Consider the following 17345-nt stretch of genomic DNA (forward strand, 5'->3'; position numbering starts at 1 on the left):
TCTTAAAATGGAACACCCTCTTCCTAACTTGGAACAGTCTGCCCTAAAATGGAACAACTCCTTCCTAACTCGCGATAGTGCGCCCTAAAATGCAACACCCCCTTCCTAACTCGGAACAGTCTACCTTAAAATGGAATACCCCCTTTCTAACTTGGAACAATCTGCCCCAAAATGGAACACCCCCTTCCTAACTTGGAACACCCAAATATAAACGCAAGAAATAGAAGTTTTTTGTAGGTAATACATACCTATTTTTCCAACGAAAGCCGAACCAACGACGACGAAATATATATGAACTACTTCAAGAATCAATGCAACAAATTCATTTCACCATAATTTTATTTTAAAATCTTAAGGCACATAATTATTACACGAACTTCGTGTAATGTGACAAAAAAAATTAACAGAACTAGACTAGAATTTTTAGTATATCTACTTGGAATGAAAAAACTTTAAATTTAGAGTATTATCGGAATCGAACTCATCTACGGTCAAAATTCAAATTCTAGTCCCTAGAAAACAATGCCTTAATAATACTGCAATGGCTTCCTTGCGAGAAAAGTTTCCCTCAACTGGCGCAAGTTTGCCACGGCTGTGCTAGGAGAACTAGTCTACGCAAATAATCGGGTTTTTGCCAACCCAAAACGAACGCAGCGACCAGCGTTGTGCCCATAATTGTAACGATAATGGCCGTATTATTACGTGGTTGTTTCGTTTGGACAATTAAGTCACCTGGGTTCAATTCAATGTTATCTTGAATCTAAGTAGATAGAGTTCAATATCAGTTTTGTCGGCAATTATTGCTGTAGGACTATTTGGACTAACCTTATCTAAATGTCGCTCGAAAAATCTAAGCTCCTCTTTCATGTTACCGCATATACTAAGCGCTAATCCCGCTTCCTTTAGAAGCCTTTTAACATTGGCTTGTTCCTAAGTTTGAAGTATATTAGATACTTTACGATCGAGCGTTTTACTTAATAATTGCGATTGTGCACGAGGAACAACATTTATATATCGCGATTGTGCATGAGGAACAACATTTATACATCGCGATTGTGCATGAGGAACAACATTTATATATCGCGATTGTGCATGAGGAACAACATTTATATATCGCGATTGTGCATGAGGAAAAACATTTATTTATCGCGATTGTGCATGAGGAACAACATTTATACATCGCGATTGTGCATGAGGAACAACATTTATATATCGCGATTGTGCATGAGGAAAAACATTTATTTATCGCGATTGTGCATGAGGAACAACATTTATTTATCGCGATTGTGCATGAGGAACAACATTTATTTATCGCGATTGTGCATGAGGAACAACATTTATTTATCGCGATTGTGCATGAGGTACAACATTTATTTATCGCGATTGTGCATGAGGAACAACATTTATTTATCGCGATTGTGCATGAGGAACAACATTTATTTATCGCGATTGTGCATGAGGAACAACATTTATTTATCGCGATTGTGCATGAGGAACAACATTTATATATCGCGATTGTGCATGAGGAACAACATTTATTTATCGCGATTGTGCATGAGGAAAAACATTTATTTATCGCGATTGTGCATGAGGAACAACATTTATTTATCGCGATTGTGCATGAGGAACAACATTTATTTATCGCGATTGTGCATGAGGAACAACATTTATTTATCGCGATTGTGCATGAGGTACAACATTTATTTATCGCGATTGTGCATGAGGAACAACATTTATTTATCGCGATTGTGCATGAGGAACAACATTTATTTATCGCGATTGTGCATGAGGAACAACATTTATTTATCGCGATTGTGCATGAGGAACAACATTTATATATCGCGATTGTGCATGAGGAACAACATTTATTTATCGCGATTGTGCATGAGGAAAAACATTTATTTATCGCGATTGTGCATGAGGAACAACATTTATTTATCGCGATTGTGCATGAGGAACAACATTTATTTATCGCGATTGTGCATGAGGAACAACATTTATTTATCGCGATTGTGCATGAGGTACAACATTTATTTATCGCGATTGTGCATGAGGAACAACATTTATTTATCGCGATTGTGCATGAGGAACAACATTTATTTATCGCGATTGTGCATGAGGAACAACATTTATATATCGCGATTGTGCATGAGGAACAACATTTATTTATCGCGATTGTGCATGAGGAACAACATTTATATATCGCGATTGTGCATGAGGAACAACATTTATTTATCGCGATTGTGCATGAGGAACAACATTTATTTATCGCGATTGTGCATGAGGAACAACATTTATTTATCGCGATTGTGCATGAGGAACAACATTTATTTATCGCGATTGTGCACGAGGAAAAACATTTATTTATCGCGATTGTGCATGAGGAACAACATTTATATATCGCGATAGAGCGTGCGCAAAAACTTTTATATATCGAGATCGAGCGTGCACATTAACGTTTATATATCGCGATGGAGCATGCGCATTAACGTTTATATATCGCGATCGAGCGTGCGCAATAACGTTTATATATCGCGATCGAGTGTGCGCAAAAACGTTTATACATCGCGATGGAGCGTGCGCAAAAACGTTTATACATCGCGATGGAGCGTGCGGAAAAACATTTAAACATCGCGATGGAGCATGCGCAAAAACGTTTATATATCACGATAGAGCGTGCGCAAAAACGTTTATACATCGCGAAGGAGCATGCGCAAAACATTTAAAAAATCGCGATCAAGCATACGAAAAACGTATAAATATTCACCTGTCCAAGCTCGAGTATTCTTGGCTTCTGTTGCAACTGTCTCCTCAAGTACCTTACAGTACTGTGCATATACTGAATATGCAATCCCACATTTGACATTACTGTGACGGCATCAGGGCAACTTAAATAGTTATGACGCCTAATATCGGGTAAACTGGACCGTTCCCATTTCTTTTTATGTACACCTTTAATTCCTTCCAATATTTTGTTTCTTACACCAATCTTGTCAATACCCATCTAATATCAATAGTGAGTGACCAAGGCTTAGAGTTTAGCGCAAAGGCCCAAAATAATAATAATAATTATAAATATAAATTAACCTACAGATATTAAGTCTTCCTCGGTAAGCAACAAGAATTCATGGAATTCTAATTCGTGATAACGGAAAAGTTTAAACCATTCACCCAAATTAAGCCCAACTAAAAAGAGTTCCAAATCACCGGAAGAATTGTAAACCCTAAAATTATTTAAATTCCAAATAAAATTTAACTAAAGTTAACTAAGTATTTTAAACCTTAAATACTTAGTTTTCTTTTCAACAGCTTCAAACTCCGCGAATGGAATATTCTTTTGGTTTGAGTTTGAATTTAACGAAGCCAAATCTTTCTCGGTAAATTTGACGTTTGTCTGTTTTTCCGCTCTTTTGATAATATCCCCCAACTGACAAGACAAACATTGATTGACAAATTTGTAAGTAAGACGTTAAAGGGAGGGTGAAGTAGAAAATCAAGTGATTTTTTATCGATTCTTCTACTAATTATAAGACCAGTCTGCATAGTGAAACATTCTTCAGGAAATACCAGTTCCGAATGATTTTAAAATTATTTCAAATTAGGTTCAGATTTTAAGGATAATTTTAAACAAGGACCTCCGACCAATCGCGTAACGCCCTGCCTTTATATTAACAAAATTCTCGTGGCACGTTCTGTGTCGAATGAAATTTATCACGAGATTTGATAAAATTCGCGCGCGACGTGATAATCGTGGCGCGAGACATGGAGCATGCGTGCCACGAGAATTTTGTTAACAAAAAGGCAGGGCGTTACGTGATTGGTCGGAGGGGCTTATTTAAAATTATCCTTAAAATCTGAACCTAATTTGAAATAATTTTAAAATCATTCGGAGTTGGTATTTCCTGAATGTTTCACTATGCAGACTGGTCTTATAATTAGTAGAAGAATCGATAAAAAACAAATCACTTGATTTTCTACTTCACCCTCCCTTTAAGTTAAACCTAAAACCCCAAACCTCTTCATATCCAGCTGATAAAGCAATTTCAGAAGCAGTTTGACCATGTAATGTCATTTTTGACACATCGGCTCCCGCTTCCAATAATAATCTGGCAATTCGCCCATTTCCAGAATGGGCGGCCCAACAAAGTGCCTTGTTAATGTTTTGTGGTTTAAAAACATTTGAAATTAGACCCCAAATAATAATATAATAAGTAGTTGTGAACCTCCGATACGTACAGACCATCCCTGATTATCGAGTCGTTCCATGTCACATTTTTTACTTATAAGTAATGATGTAATATTATAATGCCCTTCCCGAGCTGCAAACATTAAAGGCGTCATATGATGCCTGTCCCAGACGTTAGGCCTTGCCCCGTGATCAAGTAGAAGTTTGACGCATTTTAATAAACCCTCATCTTCATTTTGTTTTGAAGCGCAAACTGCCATAAGGGCATCAAATAGATCTTTGTGAAAGTTTGGGTTTGCACCCTTTGATAATAGATATTGTACAATGTCAGCGTCGCCAAGGCTACAAGCGTACATTAAGGATGTCCATCCTGATTTAAGGATTGTATCCACTGATATGCCTATTCAAAATTGTCAAAATTGCAATGACTAACGACTATGACTACACAAGCAAAGTTTTTAAGCCCTTACCCATTTCTAATATGTCTTTGGTAAGCTCGAGATTGCGCTGCAAAATTGCAAGGCGCAAATCATCGTATAAAGCAGGAGATATCAGTGATTTTTGCCCTTCCCCTTTAGAGGATTCAAAAGATCCCGTTCCCGTTTCAAGCTCAACAGATTCAGAAGAAGTATCTTTAGGAACAGTACCATTGCTTGATACATCCTATAATTACAATAAACCCTAAGATTAATTCCTAATTAATTTAAAAATAAAGCTGTCACGATAAGTAACGGCTGTTAATTCACATTATCGATCAAACACTTAAGTATTTTTAAATCTAAATCGCTGTCCCATTGACCTTAAGCATAACACAGACCAAGGCTTAGAAAGACTTACGTGATTTGGCTGCTGTGTTGAATTGACTTTCGGACTATCGTTATATTCTTTCTTAAAAGGATCGCGTTTTTCGTATTTCTTCAAAAATAATTGTGGATCTTCACCACTGTAGAATAATTCGCCATCAGAATCGGAAGAAGACTCCATACCCGCTGGAATTCCCGCCATTGTTGCTATTTAAACTGATGAAAAACAAAACTGAAAATTGGATTTTAGCAGACAGCTCTGGAGGTTGCATGCCAGGAAATAAGCAAGGTAAAAATTGGACATTTATCTAATCCGGGATGTTAGCATACAGCTCTGGAGGTAAAGTAGAGGAAATAAGCATGACAAAAATTGGACATTAATGTAATAAGGGAATTTAGCAGACAGCTTTGGAGGTTTCATGCTAGGAAATAAGCAAAGTAAAAATTGGACATTAATCTAATCTGGGATGTTAGCATACAGCTCTGGAGGTAAAGTAGTGAAAATAAGCATGACGAAAATTGGACATTAATGAAATATACAATACATATAGATAAGTTTAAAATTAAAATCTTGGTTGTCAAGTCAAAGAGAGTATAGGGGAGGAGTGGAAAGAGGGGCAAAACTTGTCTCGCTTTTCTACCGCGCATCTTCAATGCGCAGTACCGAGGCATTTCCGTTTGAGACATTAAATGGTATCGTAGGTGGCGCTATTGAGCCGGAAACTCCCTCGTACCGCTAGCCTTGCCGCTAGTATAATTTAAGCGAGACATAACTATTTACGCTTGTGGAGCGGGGGAGCTTCCACTCCTCCCTTATATTCTCTGTGGTCAAGTTAGGTCGGGTCACAGGTGTGATGATATGTAAATAATGGCGGAAATTGTAACGAAGATTATCAACGTTTAATGTTGAATTATGTTAATTAAAACCCACCGTATGTTAATGGTTTGGTGCTGTAAAGAATGCGAGACATAAAATTTGTAAGATATTTTACGTTGCATCCAAAATTTTCTTAGCATGAACCGAAAAACTATACTAAGCAGGAAGCACAATCACATACTTAACTTCCTTAATAGTACATCCACTTGTGGAAACTCCTATCGAACTCTGTGTCCTCAATCCCCTAGCGGCAACCTAGAGCACCTCATATAAAACATATTATCGACCCAATTTCGCCGCTAGGGCACTGTAACCGTGTTTTTAACATAGAGTTACCTCATTAAACTAATACAGACCGAAATAAAATTTAAGAGGGGCACTTAGGGAAGGAGTTAAGCAGTGCACATTATACCCTTACTTTAATATGAACACGTGACCATCCATTAAGTTTTAGATCACTTACATAAACCCCGCCCACACTTAAAAAACAGTAGAAACATGAGACATACTTGACATTTAGAGCTTAAAAGACTTCCACCTGTTACATTTTAATAAGATTAGATAAAATTATTTAAATTTTGATGATATGTTAATATTTTTATCCGTTAGCTTAATGAGTTGGACGTGTCACCCATCACTGGTGTCCAAAGCTCAAATTATAAATGAACCGCACTCCATGTTACGGATTATCATTTTTAACTCGAAAATGTCGAATCTCCGCCTTCCTTTTAATCCTAGTCATCATAGCTAGTATCATCATTATTAAATCATGCGTTGAACATTATCACGAAATGAAAAAATCCGTGAGACTCAAAGAATATCACGAGGAAATTAAAACCCTCTCGGAATCTCTAGAAGAATTGGAACAAAGTGGATCCAGTGTTCAATATCGTGTTAATCTCTTAAGAGCCAAAATGAGGCGTACTCTCAAAAAATTAAACAGAACTGTTAGTTAATTAATGTTAATTAATTAACTTAATTAACTTAAAAAAAAATTAAGAAATTTTTGGAAGAAAAATGTATATCTATCTAAAATTTTTGTAATATCAGAATCAGAATCTGTTTTATATAAACCTAATTAATTAATTAATTAATTAATTAATTAATTAATTAAAATTCAAAGGCCAAATGTACATCTATATTAATATTAATATTAATATTATATCTGTTAAAATTTTAATTACTATTAACCCCCATTAAAAAATAAATTATTTAAACTCTTTTTAAAAGAGTAGAAATTAAAAATTTATTAATATATATTCAGCTTATTTACTAAAAAAAATATTAAGCATTTGAAACGTAGTTTTGTGATATATATTTAAATAAACTAATTAATTAATTAACTTTGTTAATTAAAAATTGTCTAGTGCTATTATGATATTATCATAGGGTTTACAAAAATAATTAAAAAATCAAAATTTAAAATTTCGAACTTTGACCCCATTCTGTAGGAACCAAATTATTTGATTTGGTGCTCTGTAATATCATATGAGAGAAAATGTTTATGGAATATTACGAGTATGTTTTTGTTTTTGTTTTTTTTTTTTGGAAGGACCAATTAAAAAATAACTCAAATAATGAGGAAAATTAAAAATATTTAAAAACTGTTTTAAACTTTTAAATAAAAAAGAAGTTTTTTAAACTTTAAAAAAAATTTTTTAGATTTTTTTTTAAACTTTAAAAAAAAATTTTCGATTTTTTTTAAACTTTAAAAAAAAATTTTCGATTTTTTTTAAACTTAAAAAACATTTTCGATTTTTCTTAAACTTCAAAAAAATTTTTTCGATTTTTCTTAAACTTTAAAAAAAAAAATTCGATTTTTTTTAAACTTTAAAAAAAAAATTTCGATTTTTCTTAAACTTTAAAAAAAAACTTTTTAAACTTAAATATAATTTTTAAAGCAATAATTTGATCTCCAATCTCAGCAATCTGAGGTCAATTATTGCTTAAAAACTTTAAAATTTAACTTCATTAATTTTTACAATAAAGGAACAAATTTAAATTCTACCTCTTTTAAAATTAATGATCAATTTTTAATAAAGATCACTCAAAAATTTATTGTGATGATCCTAGCATTTGTTTTTTTTTAACCATTTACAGTAAAGGGCAATTAAAAACGCCAAAAATTCCAATAATTAACGGGTTTAGTGGCCAGTGTGCTCAGTTTAATCTTGTTTCTATTTTAACTTTAGAGTTAATTGCAAGAATTTGTTTCCAATATAATTTTGTATAATTTAGAATTAAGTATAAATTAATTTAAGAAGTTTTAATTTATACTCAAAACTTTGAATCAAATTAATTATACTTACCTGAACTTAATCAAACTCCAAATATTGTAGTTGGTAAATTAAGTATCGGTTTCTTCATATCCATAAGCTTCTTTAATCTAATCTAATTTAAAAATAATAATTAATGATTAACAAAAATTATGATTATTATTTGCATTTTTGGTATTTTAAAAACTTTTGATTTTCATTAACCATTTTTTTTCTTCTATAGTTTGCAAAATTTAACCAAATTTGTTACTTTTTCTTCTATAGTTTGCAAAATTTAACGAAATTTGTGAATTTGTCTTCTATAGTTTGCAAAATTTAACCAAATTTGTAAATTTTTATCTTCTATAGTTTGCAAAATTTAACCAAATTTGTTAATTTGTCTTCTATAGTTTGCAAAATTTAACCAAATTTGTAAATTTGTGTTCTATACTTTGCAAAATTTAATCAAATTTATTAAATTGTGTTCTATAGTTTGCAAAATTTATTCAAATTTGTTAATTTGTCTTCTATAGTTTGCAAAATTTAACAAAATTTGTTAATTTGCCTTCTATAGTTTGCAAAATTTAACCAAATTTGTTAATTTGTCTTCTATAGTTTGCAAAATTTAATCAAATTTGTTAAATTGTCTTCTATAGTTTGCAAAATTTAACCAAATTTGTTAATTTTTGTCTTCTATAGTTTGCAAAATTTAACCAAATTTGTTAATTTTTGTCTTCTATAGTTTGCAAAATTTAACCAAATTTGTTAATTTCTCTTCTACAGTTTGCAAAATTTAACCAAATTTGTTAATTTCTCTTCTATAGTTTGCAAAATTTAACCAAATTTGTTAATTTTGTCTTCTACAGTTTGCAAAATTTAACCAAATTTATTTTTAAAATAATTTAGCGGATTGTTATTAAAATGATATTATTATGTTATAGATTAATAGATATAATTGATTAAATGATATTAAAAATTAATCCCGAGCTCAGAAAACAATTGGACCAATTACTGTATATAATTTAGTGCCAATATTTCATGTCTTCTATGCACATGTGATTTAATTGTACTAGAATTATCACTACTTAAGTTGTGCATAGCTCAATTGGATCTTGGTCTAAATGTAAAAACTTTCCGACTCTAATTTACAAACGAATGTAATTTAACTAAACCCCATGTACTCAAGATATAATACGTTATTTGTATAAATTTTACAGTTTAACAAACCTAAGTTGTTAACTTCTACCAACATTTTTATATACATACATACATATATAACGATCTGTTTACATTACAATATCCTTGTTAAAAGAAACTAAATAAATAATGTTTTATTAATATATTTTTGTGTTGATTAGTTTTCTTGACCTTTAAGTTTTAGACCTATTTTGCAAATCACCTACATATCCCTGACGTTTTAGGCATATTTTGAAAATTACCGACATATCCCTGACGTTTTAGACATATTTGAAAGTCAACGACTTATCCATGACGTTTTAGACATATTTTGTAAATTACCGACTTATCCCTGACGTTTTAGATATATTTTGTAAATTACCGACTTATCCCTGACGTTTTATACCTATTTTGCAAATTACCGACTTATCCCTGACGTTTTATACCTATTTTGCAAATTACCGACTTATCCCTTACGTTTTAGACATATTTTGTAAATTACCGACGTATCCCTGACGTTTTATACCTATTTTGCAAATTACCGACTTATCCCTGACGTTTTAGACATATTTTGTAAAATTACCGACTTATCCCTGTCGTTTTAGACATATTTTGAAAATCACCGACTTATCCCCGACGTTTTAAACATATTTTGAAAATCAAAACCGACTTACACACTTTATTCTAGCGAATCCCCGACTATCCCACTTTATTCTAGCGAATCCCCGACTATCCCACTTTATTCTAGCGAATCCCCGACTATCCCAGTTTATTCTAGCGAATCCCCGACTATCCCAGATTATTCTAGCGAATCCCCGACTATCCCAGATTATTCTAGCGAATCCCCGACTATCCCAGATTATTCTAGCGAATCCCGGACTTACCCAGCTTATTCTAGCGAATCCCGGACTCACCCAGCTTATATTCTAGCGAATCCCGGACTCACCCAGCTTATATTCTAGCGAATCCCGGACTCACCCAGTTTATTCTAGCGAATCCCGGACTCACCCAGTTTATTCTAGCGAATCCCGGACTTAACCAGCTTATTCTAGCAAATCCCCGACTCACCCAGCTTATTCTAGCGAATCCCCGACTATCCCAGTTTATTCTAGCGAATCCCCGACTATCCCAGATTATTCTAGCGAATCCCTGACTATCCCAGATTATTCTAGCGAATCCCGGACTTACCCAGCTTATTATAGCGAATCCCCGACTCACCCAGCTTATTCTAGCGAATCCCGGACTCACCCAGCTTATTCTAGCGAATCCCGGACTCACCCAGCTTATTCTAGCGAATCCCTGACTATCCCACTTTATTCTAGCGAATCCCCGACTTACCCACACTATTCTAGCGAACCCCCGTCTTATCCAGGTTCTCCCCAAAACCTGTCAACAAAAGTCGAAAACGTTTCAAAGAATTGGAATTGAATTGAATTACCCATTAATGACGCTGCGCTTGTTGAACCACGCTGAAACCTAGAAAAATCATAGAATCTTCCAAAAAACCATCTATTTTTTACAATGAAGGCCCAGAACTCATGGAGGGCAATTTTTATTAGTTATATTAAACCAAGATTGCTATACAAAAACAATCGCAAAAGAAAACTTTGTTACTAGTAACGATCTATTGTTACGTCATCGTTTGAAACAAAAATCTTTTGCAATTCTATAGTGAGACATGTTTTTTCTCTTATAGAATACACCAAAAAAAAAAAAAAAACGTAAGCCGCATTTTAAATTTAATCTAACAATGGACAAATATAACTTAATTAACATTACGAGATAATTACAAAAATTCTAGCGTAGAAAAAAAACGAAAACAAATTCTAGGTCTAATTCAACTTAATAAAATTTTAATTTTAGCCTAATTTCGATGATAAAAAAAATATATATATATGAGACTATATTAATTACCGGAAAATATTAGAAGATAAATTTTGGATGTTTATTAATTCCCAAGTGCGTAAATTAATTTGAATTATTTTTTTTGATAAATATGAAAATATGTATGCATCTATAATTTAATTGATTGGCAATTTTTTTAAAATGTGATTTTGGGGTGAAAGTTCAAATAGAGTCTAATTAATTAATATTAGGCTTAAATTAGGCCTAGCAGTAATTTCGCAGCCTGTGTAGGGATATGCAATGTAAATGCTATATGTAGACATTAAAGTAGTCCGGTATATTCAAGGTGCGGGTGGGATATTAATAAAATAAAGTGATAGCCCACTCGATCACGCGCAACACGACGCAAGCTGCTTGCGCGTGATAGAGTGGGCTATTGTTAAAGCTGCGTGAAAATTAAATAAAAACCCAAAAAATTGTTATAGGTGGGTGTAATTTTAACTTTAAATTAATTAAATTAAAATTAATCAGACTCTATTTGAGCAATTAAACCAAAAGAAAAAAGAAGGCCATGGGACAAAACATTGCACTTAGAAAAATAAAAATTCATAATTACCCTTCATTCATTTAAGTTAATTTTTTTTACTTTAGTTTAATGAATCTAAATCGTCCTTTTTTTGTTTCATATGAATCATGAAAAAGAAATTAATTTTATTTTTATTTTTTAAAGTTTTTTTCTAAAAAGATAGCATGAAACATTTGGTTTGCTTAACATTTAATCTTAATCTTAATTTTAAATCCCCTAAACTTTCGGCACAAATGATAAATTAAATATACTTATATATATAGTTTGATTTCTTTTTTTAAAAGAAAAAAAAATCAATCGTGCCCCCCTCCCCTTTTCCTAATTGTTTATTTGTTTGTTTGTTTGTTTGTTTACTTTAAATGTATGTTTTTTGAAATTTTGGTATTATTTAGTTATAGTATGTAAAAAAATGTCCCCCACTATTTTAACGGGGAAAACAATGACTTGATTCACAAAAATTGTTGAAAGGCAAATAATTTTTTATATTTTTTTGTTGTTGTTTGTTGTTTTGTTTGTTTTTTTAATATTAATTATTTTTTTTAAATTTTTGTTGTTTTACTTACGCTGGAAGTTTTAGAGCTTGGCCTTTGATAACTGAAATATATTAATTAGAAGGAAATATGATATAAAACGTGTTTGTAAAGGGGAATATGATATAAAACGTGTTCTTAAAGGGAATATTATATAGAACATGTTTTAAACAAAATATTATATAGAACATGGTTGTAAAGGTAATATGATCTAAAACATGGTTTTAAAGGGAATATGATCTAAAACATGTTTGTAAAGGGGAATATGATATAAAACGTGTTTGTAAAGGGGAATATGATCTAAAACATGTTTGTAAAGGGGAATATGATCTAAAACATGTTTGTAAAGGGAATATGATATAAAAACGTGTTTGTAAAGGGAATATGATATAAAACCGTGTTTGTAAAGGGAATATGATATAAAACCGTGTTTGTAAAGGGAATATGGTATAAAACCGTGTTTGTAAAGGGAATATGGTATAAAAACATGTTTTTAAAGGGAATATGATATAAAACATGTTTTTAGACGGAATATTATATAAAAACATGTTTTTAGACGGAATATTATATAAAAACATGTTTTTAAACGGAATATTATATAAAAACATGTTTTTAAACGGAATATTATATAAAAACATGTTTTTAAACGGAATATTATATAAAAACATGTTTTTAAACGGAATATTATATAAAAACATGTTTTTAAACGGAATATTATATAAAAACAAGTTTTTAAACGGAATATTATATAAAACATGTTTTTAAACGGAATATTATATAGAGCATGTTCTTAAAGGTAATATGATATAAATCACGTTTGTAAAGGTAATATGATATAAATCACGTTTGTAAAGGTAATATGATATAAATCACGTTTGTAAAGGGAATATGGCATAGAACACGTTCTTAAAGGGAATATGGCATAGAACACGTTCTTAAAGGGAATATGGCATAGAACACGTTCTTAAAGGGAATATGGCATAGAACACGTTAATAAAGAGATATGACATAGAACATGTTCTTAAAGGGTATATGACATAGAACATGTTCTTAAAGAGAATATGACATAAATCATGTTCTTAAAGAGAATATGACATAGAACATGTTCTTAAAGAGAATATGACGTAGAACATGTTCTTAAAGGGTATATGACATAGAACATGTTCTTAAAGAGAATATGACATAGAACATGTTCTTAAAGGGAATATGACATAGAACATGTTCTTAAAGGGAATATGACACAGGGTACGAACTAAGACACAGTTTTTAAATTGATAAAAAAAACTTGAAAAATCAATTGAGTTATTTACTACCTAAACCCGATTTCCCCTGAGGAGATAGATTTAAAGAGAGTGAGATTAGAATCGGGGATTAAAAATGGGTTAATGGTCTAGCACCGATAACTGCTGTTAAAGAGATAAGGAGTGCCATAGCTACAACCTGAACCTGTATTAGGATTTCCCAAATGATTAAGCATCATGAGAAAAACTTTCATTTTCAACCTTGAAACTAATTTATGCAAAACAAATAGGCCTACCGGCTTAAATTTCAATTAATAATGAAAATAAAAATATATGCAAAAAGATGAAAATTTATCGAGTTTTGAACATGACTTTTTATAACTTTTAAAATACCAGCTTAAGGCATAATTAAATGAACAATTTTTTGCATTGCAAATTTGCAATCTGTCAAATGAAAGCTGGTCTAGCGATATGAGCAACTGACTTCAGAGAATGGTACATTTAAATCACCACAGTGTCCAGGGATTTGGCCCCTCCCCTTTTTCACCCACACATCGTACGTTACCCTCCCTAAATGGTAACAAAAAATTTATACATTACCTTTGGTAACGTATAGATAAAAGAAGTCACAGTATAGAACTGTTTGCACTAATCCAGCGACAACGGATATCAAATCAAAGAATCCTTCCATATAGTAACGGTAGATCCAATTTAATACATATAGTGCCCTATACGATCCCAAACAAAACAGATAGTGCGACGTAATAGTCTCAGCTTCCCCAGTTTTAGAAACTAAGAAAAGTTGCGGCAAAATTGCCACCGCTTCCAAATAAATAGAGAAAGTCCACAGAATCTACGGAATCACCCCAAGGAACGATATATTAAAACAAATTACATTTTCAGCTGTGCGAGACATCGTTCGTTCGTTCGTTCGCTAAACATACCTCCAATAATGAAAAATCATGGTTTAAAATCAAAGCCATGATCGTAACGGGAATGAGCAGAAACTCTATTCGAAAAGTGTCATGGTTTCGATCGTAAGTGGCTTTGAATTTAGCGTACATTAGATAAACTGTAGCGCATGACGAACTGATGAAAATGACTTTCATAGTGGAATTGTATAATGAGATGAAACTGGTGAATAGATCCAAGTACCGTGTGCAATAAACGAGAGTAAACAGTATCTGGCTTTTCCCAGATATGCCTGTAAATTAAGCGTTACCACGTTTAACATTTATTTTTAAGCCTAGTTACTGATTTTTGTTCTAATCCTAACGGTGAGCTGGCTTTTGTCAAGCTACTTTAGCGTTAAGCCTTGGCTAGGAGTCACGCGTCATGCCGGTTTTTAAGAATTATTCCTTCAAAATATAAATTTACCTGCGCAAGAACGTGTTTTCCATATTTTCGCTAATAATATTAAGATGGCTAAAAGATGAGACAAATCGCCAGCGAGTCGAAATATATTCATTTTTAAATAAAAATTGTTAAACCGCGCTAACTAAGGTGTTAATATTATAGTATGGCGGCGGCCTGGCAAAATGACGTGGCCCCATAGGCGACGGCGTTCATCACCGACTTGCCTACTGCTTTTTTTACGATACGTAATGACTTTTCCAGCCATTCGGAAAATAGACAGAAATTTACCGCCTTTTTCAATCATAGATGGCGCTTAAAAACATTTAACCGGGAATTACGGAACAGGGCCGGAAATAAGGAAAATTTCTTATAGGACAAGTGTCCAGTGACGCCCCCTTTGACTGGAAAAATAATAGGACATTGTCCACTGGAGTGTGCAAAAATAGTGTTGCACTTCATAGTCAAACTATCAAAACTTTGGAAAATTTATTGGTCAAAATGTCCAGTGACCCCCTTAGTTTTTAGAAAAATTATGGGACATGTCCTGTGCTTATTTCCGGCCCTGATTACGAAATATTTTAAATTAAAATTACAAAAATACAATTAAATTGATTCACAAGCGATAATTTTTATTAAAAATATTGCATTTGAGTAATAAAATACACACTTTACTTATACTACAAAGGCTTAGGTTATTATTTATAAATATTTAAATGCAACTTGGAACTTTGATAAGCGTAACTATTTTGGCACTATTTCTTCCGGAATTTCACTGGGTTCATTAGATAATAGCTTCACCTTTTCGTAACCATTTGACTTATGAACAGGTTCAATATTCAAAACGTTATATTTCAACAATTCACTCGTTGAAATACTCTTAATCTTTTCATCAATATTGTAGAAATGAAATTGCCAATCAACATTAGCATGTTTTTTACGTTTAAAATCGAATAACATGACGAATATAAATATTAAATATATAATAGTATGAATAACACCACCGGCAATTGATACAGGGTCGAAAAATCTTTCCATATAATATCGATAAATCCAATTAACTACATAAAGAGCGCGGTAGGATCCCAGGCAACAAAGATATATCAACATGGTTTTATCTAGTTTGCCTGTTTTAAAAATCAGCCACATTTGCGGAATAATTGCAATTGCCTCCAGAAAAATGGAGTAACTCCAAAGAATCTGAAACATTTTATTGGTTTATGATTTAATTAATTCTAGAAGCGACGCAAACACCACAGACGCGGGGCAAAGACTAATGGGCGGGCACTTATAAATCCCTCCCACACAAATGCCACCCGCCTTCGCCACGCCACGTGACCAGCGTCCTAGTCTGTACCATAGCCTCCTGCGTCCGCGAGTCGCGTGATCCAGGAGGCTATGGTCTGACAGCGTCTCACCAGGCGTCGCATTACGTGAATCTACGTCACTACACGACAAGCTCCAGTTTGTAACCAGAATTTACAAACCTATCATGGAACATATCTTATGAACTTATGGTTGGTTAATACAAACCTCTTGTACTGAGTAATCCCAGGTGACAATTGTCCCCAAAATTAACGGCAAGGTGATTGACAATGCCATGAACGACATCGGAAAACTATCTTCACCTTTTTCAATTGTAATATATTTCACCAAAGGTGGATGTATTAGTGAAACTGTAACGCAGTGTAATAATATATAGGCCAGTTTTAACACTGTATTATACGCGGATATAAAGACAGTGAAAACGTCAAGGTAACGTGTCCAATAAACTATCAAGAATAGTATTTGACTTTTCCCAGAAATCGCTAAATAAATAAATAAATATAGAAATTAGATAAAATATACTCTTATTAAAGTTTAATTATCTAATTACCCGCGCATGATCGCGTTCTAATTATTTTTGCCAGTAATAAAACCACGGCAAATAAATGCAAGGAATCGGCAATTAATCTAAATATGTTCATTTTTAAAATTTATAAAACGTACGTCGCCTCGCTCAAACAAAAATTACTCTGTCAACACCGAGTGGTGAGTTGACAGTCATGACAACATATTGCGCAATCACAAATACTATCCATAACTAAAACATAACATACTGTTGCCGACCAGTACACGTACATTCAGCGGAAATTTTGCCAACCTTTTCAAAAACGATATGGCGCTAAGAACGAGATCCCCATTTTGTGGCGGGAAATTTTTGAAAATTAAAATGTTTCAAACGTTTTTATTCAAAAACTTGATGCCAAATTGTGAATTTACGTTGGAAATGTTATTATTTTAAAAAAAAATTGATATTGGCATCATGTATGCGGAGAAAAATTTGGACTATAGTGATTCTAACAACTTGGTTGCGCGGCAATTTCAAACTTTAAATATATAAGGGCATATTCGCAATAAATGATAAAACGAGCAATTGCTCCGCTTAAACCTTTGGTGGAAGCCTGCCATTGAGAGGCTAGACGTTTCTCATAACCCTAGCAATAATAATAA

At 32.7% G+C, this 17345-nt stretch overlaps 3 protein-coding genes and 1 long non-coding RNA gene across 4 annotated transcripts; 1 reads left to right on the plus strand and 3 right to left on the minus strand.

Annotated features, from left to right (window-relative positions):
• Positions 1-321: 321 nt before the first annotated feature.
• LOC149618380 (ankyrin repeat, SAM and basic leucine zipper domain-containing protein 1-like) lies at positions 322-5191 on the minus strand. The gene is made up of 9 exons (XM_089855013.1): positions 5024-5191; positions 4657-4849; positions 4237-4586; positions 4016-4150; positions 3291-3427; positions 3092-3224; positions 2768-3004; positions 826-930; positions 322-760 (listed from the first exon to the last, which is right to left on the minus strand). Exons 1-9 carry the CDS (start codon positions 5189-5191, stop codon positions 569-571), a joined length of 1650 nt encoding a protein of 549 aa, XP_089711139.1. The 3' UTR covers positions 322-568.
• A 93-nt stretch (positions 5192-5284) lies between these two features.
• LOC149618381 (uncharacterized) lies at positions 5285-7476 on the plus strand. Its single transcript, XR_016375369.1, has 3 exons — positions 5285-5478; positions 5541-5967; positions 6476-7476. It is a non-coding gene; the product is annotated as an uncharacterized LOC149618381 (long non-coding RNA).
• A 4782-nt stretch (positions 7477-12258) lies between these two features.
• Positions 12259-15092, minus strand: KdelR (ER lumen protein-retaining receptor). Its single transcript, XM_089855016.1, has 4 exons — positions 14877-15092; positions 14444-14703; positions 14100-14352; positions 12259-12322 (listed from the first exon to the last, which is right to left on the minus strand). Exons 1-4 carry the CDS (start codon positions 14965-14967, stop codon positions 12288-12290), a joined length of 639 nt encoding a protein of 212 aa, XP_089711142.1. The 5' UTR covers positions 14968-15092; the 3' UTR covers positions 12259-12287.
• Positions 15093-15462: 370 nt separating this feature from the next.
• Positions 15463-17281, minus strand: LOC149618383 (ER lumen protein-retaining receptor-like). Its single transcript, XM_089854893.1, has 3 exons — positions 16729-17281; positions 16386-16660; positions 15463-16052 (listed from the first exon to the last, which is right to left on the minus strand). Exons 1-3 carry the CDS (start codon positions 16817-16819, stop codon positions 15597-15599), a joined length of 822 nt encoding a protein of 273 aa, XP_089711019.1. The 5' UTR covers positions 16820-17281; the 3' UTR covers positions 15463-15596.
• Positions 17282-17345: the final 64 nt, after the last annotated feature.

Source organism: Phalangium opilio, unplaced genomic scaffold (assembly GCF_054372755.1).
Source record: "Phalangium opilio isolate 3A_F unplaced genomic scaffold, DU_Popi_V2 ptg000209l_1, whole genome shotgun sequence".
In the NCBI taxonomy this organism is placed as follows: Eukaryota; Metazoa; Arthropoda; class Arachnida; order Opiliones; family Phalangiidae; genus Phalangium; species Phalangium opilio.

What these genes read in the sequence shown, in the direction of transcription:
- LOC149618380 (XM_089855013.1), bottom strand. Translation starts at nt 5,191, where the DNA reads ATGGCGGGAATTCCAGCGGGTATGGAGTCTTCTTCCGATTCTGATGGC. An exon ending in TCGATAATCAGGGATGGTCT is followed by an intron (nt 4,151 to 4,236) that starts GTACGTATCGGA and finishes AACATTAACAAG; the next exon opens with GCACTTTGTTGGGCCGCCCA. An exon ending in CCGAGGAAGACTTAATATCT is followed by an intron (nt 3,005 to 3,091) that starts GTAGGTTAATTT and finishes TATTGATATTAG; the next exon opens with ATGGGTATTGACAAGATTGG.
- KdelR (XM_089855016.1), bottom strand. Translation starts at nt 14,967, where the DNA reads ATGAATATATTTCGACTCGCTGGCGATTTGTCTCATCTTTTAGCCATC. An exon ending in GAAAACACGTTCTTGCGCAG is followed by an intron (nt 14,704 to 14,876) that starts GTAAATTTATAT and finishes CTTAATTTACAG; the next exon opens with GCATATCTGGGAAAAGCCAG. An exon ending in ATGATTTTTCATTATTGGAG is followed by an intron (nt 14,353 to 14,443) that starts GTATGTTTAGCG and finishes GTGATTCCGTAG; the next exon opens with ATTCTGTGGACTTTCTCTAT.
- LOC149618383 (XM_089854893.1), bottom strand. Translation starts at nt 16,819, where the DNA reads ATGAACATATTTAGATTAATTGCCGATTCCTTGCATTTATTTGCCGTG. An exon ending in TAGAACGCGATCATGCGCGG is followed by an intron (nt 16,661 to 16,728) that starts GTAATTAGATAA and finishes TTATTTATTTAG; the next exon opens with CGATTTCTGGGAAAAGTCAA. An exon ending in GGGATTACTCAGTACAAGAG is followed by an intron (nt 16,053 to 16,385) that starts GTTTGTATTAAC and finishes AAAATGTTTCAG; the next exon opens with ATTCTTTGGAGTTACTCCAT.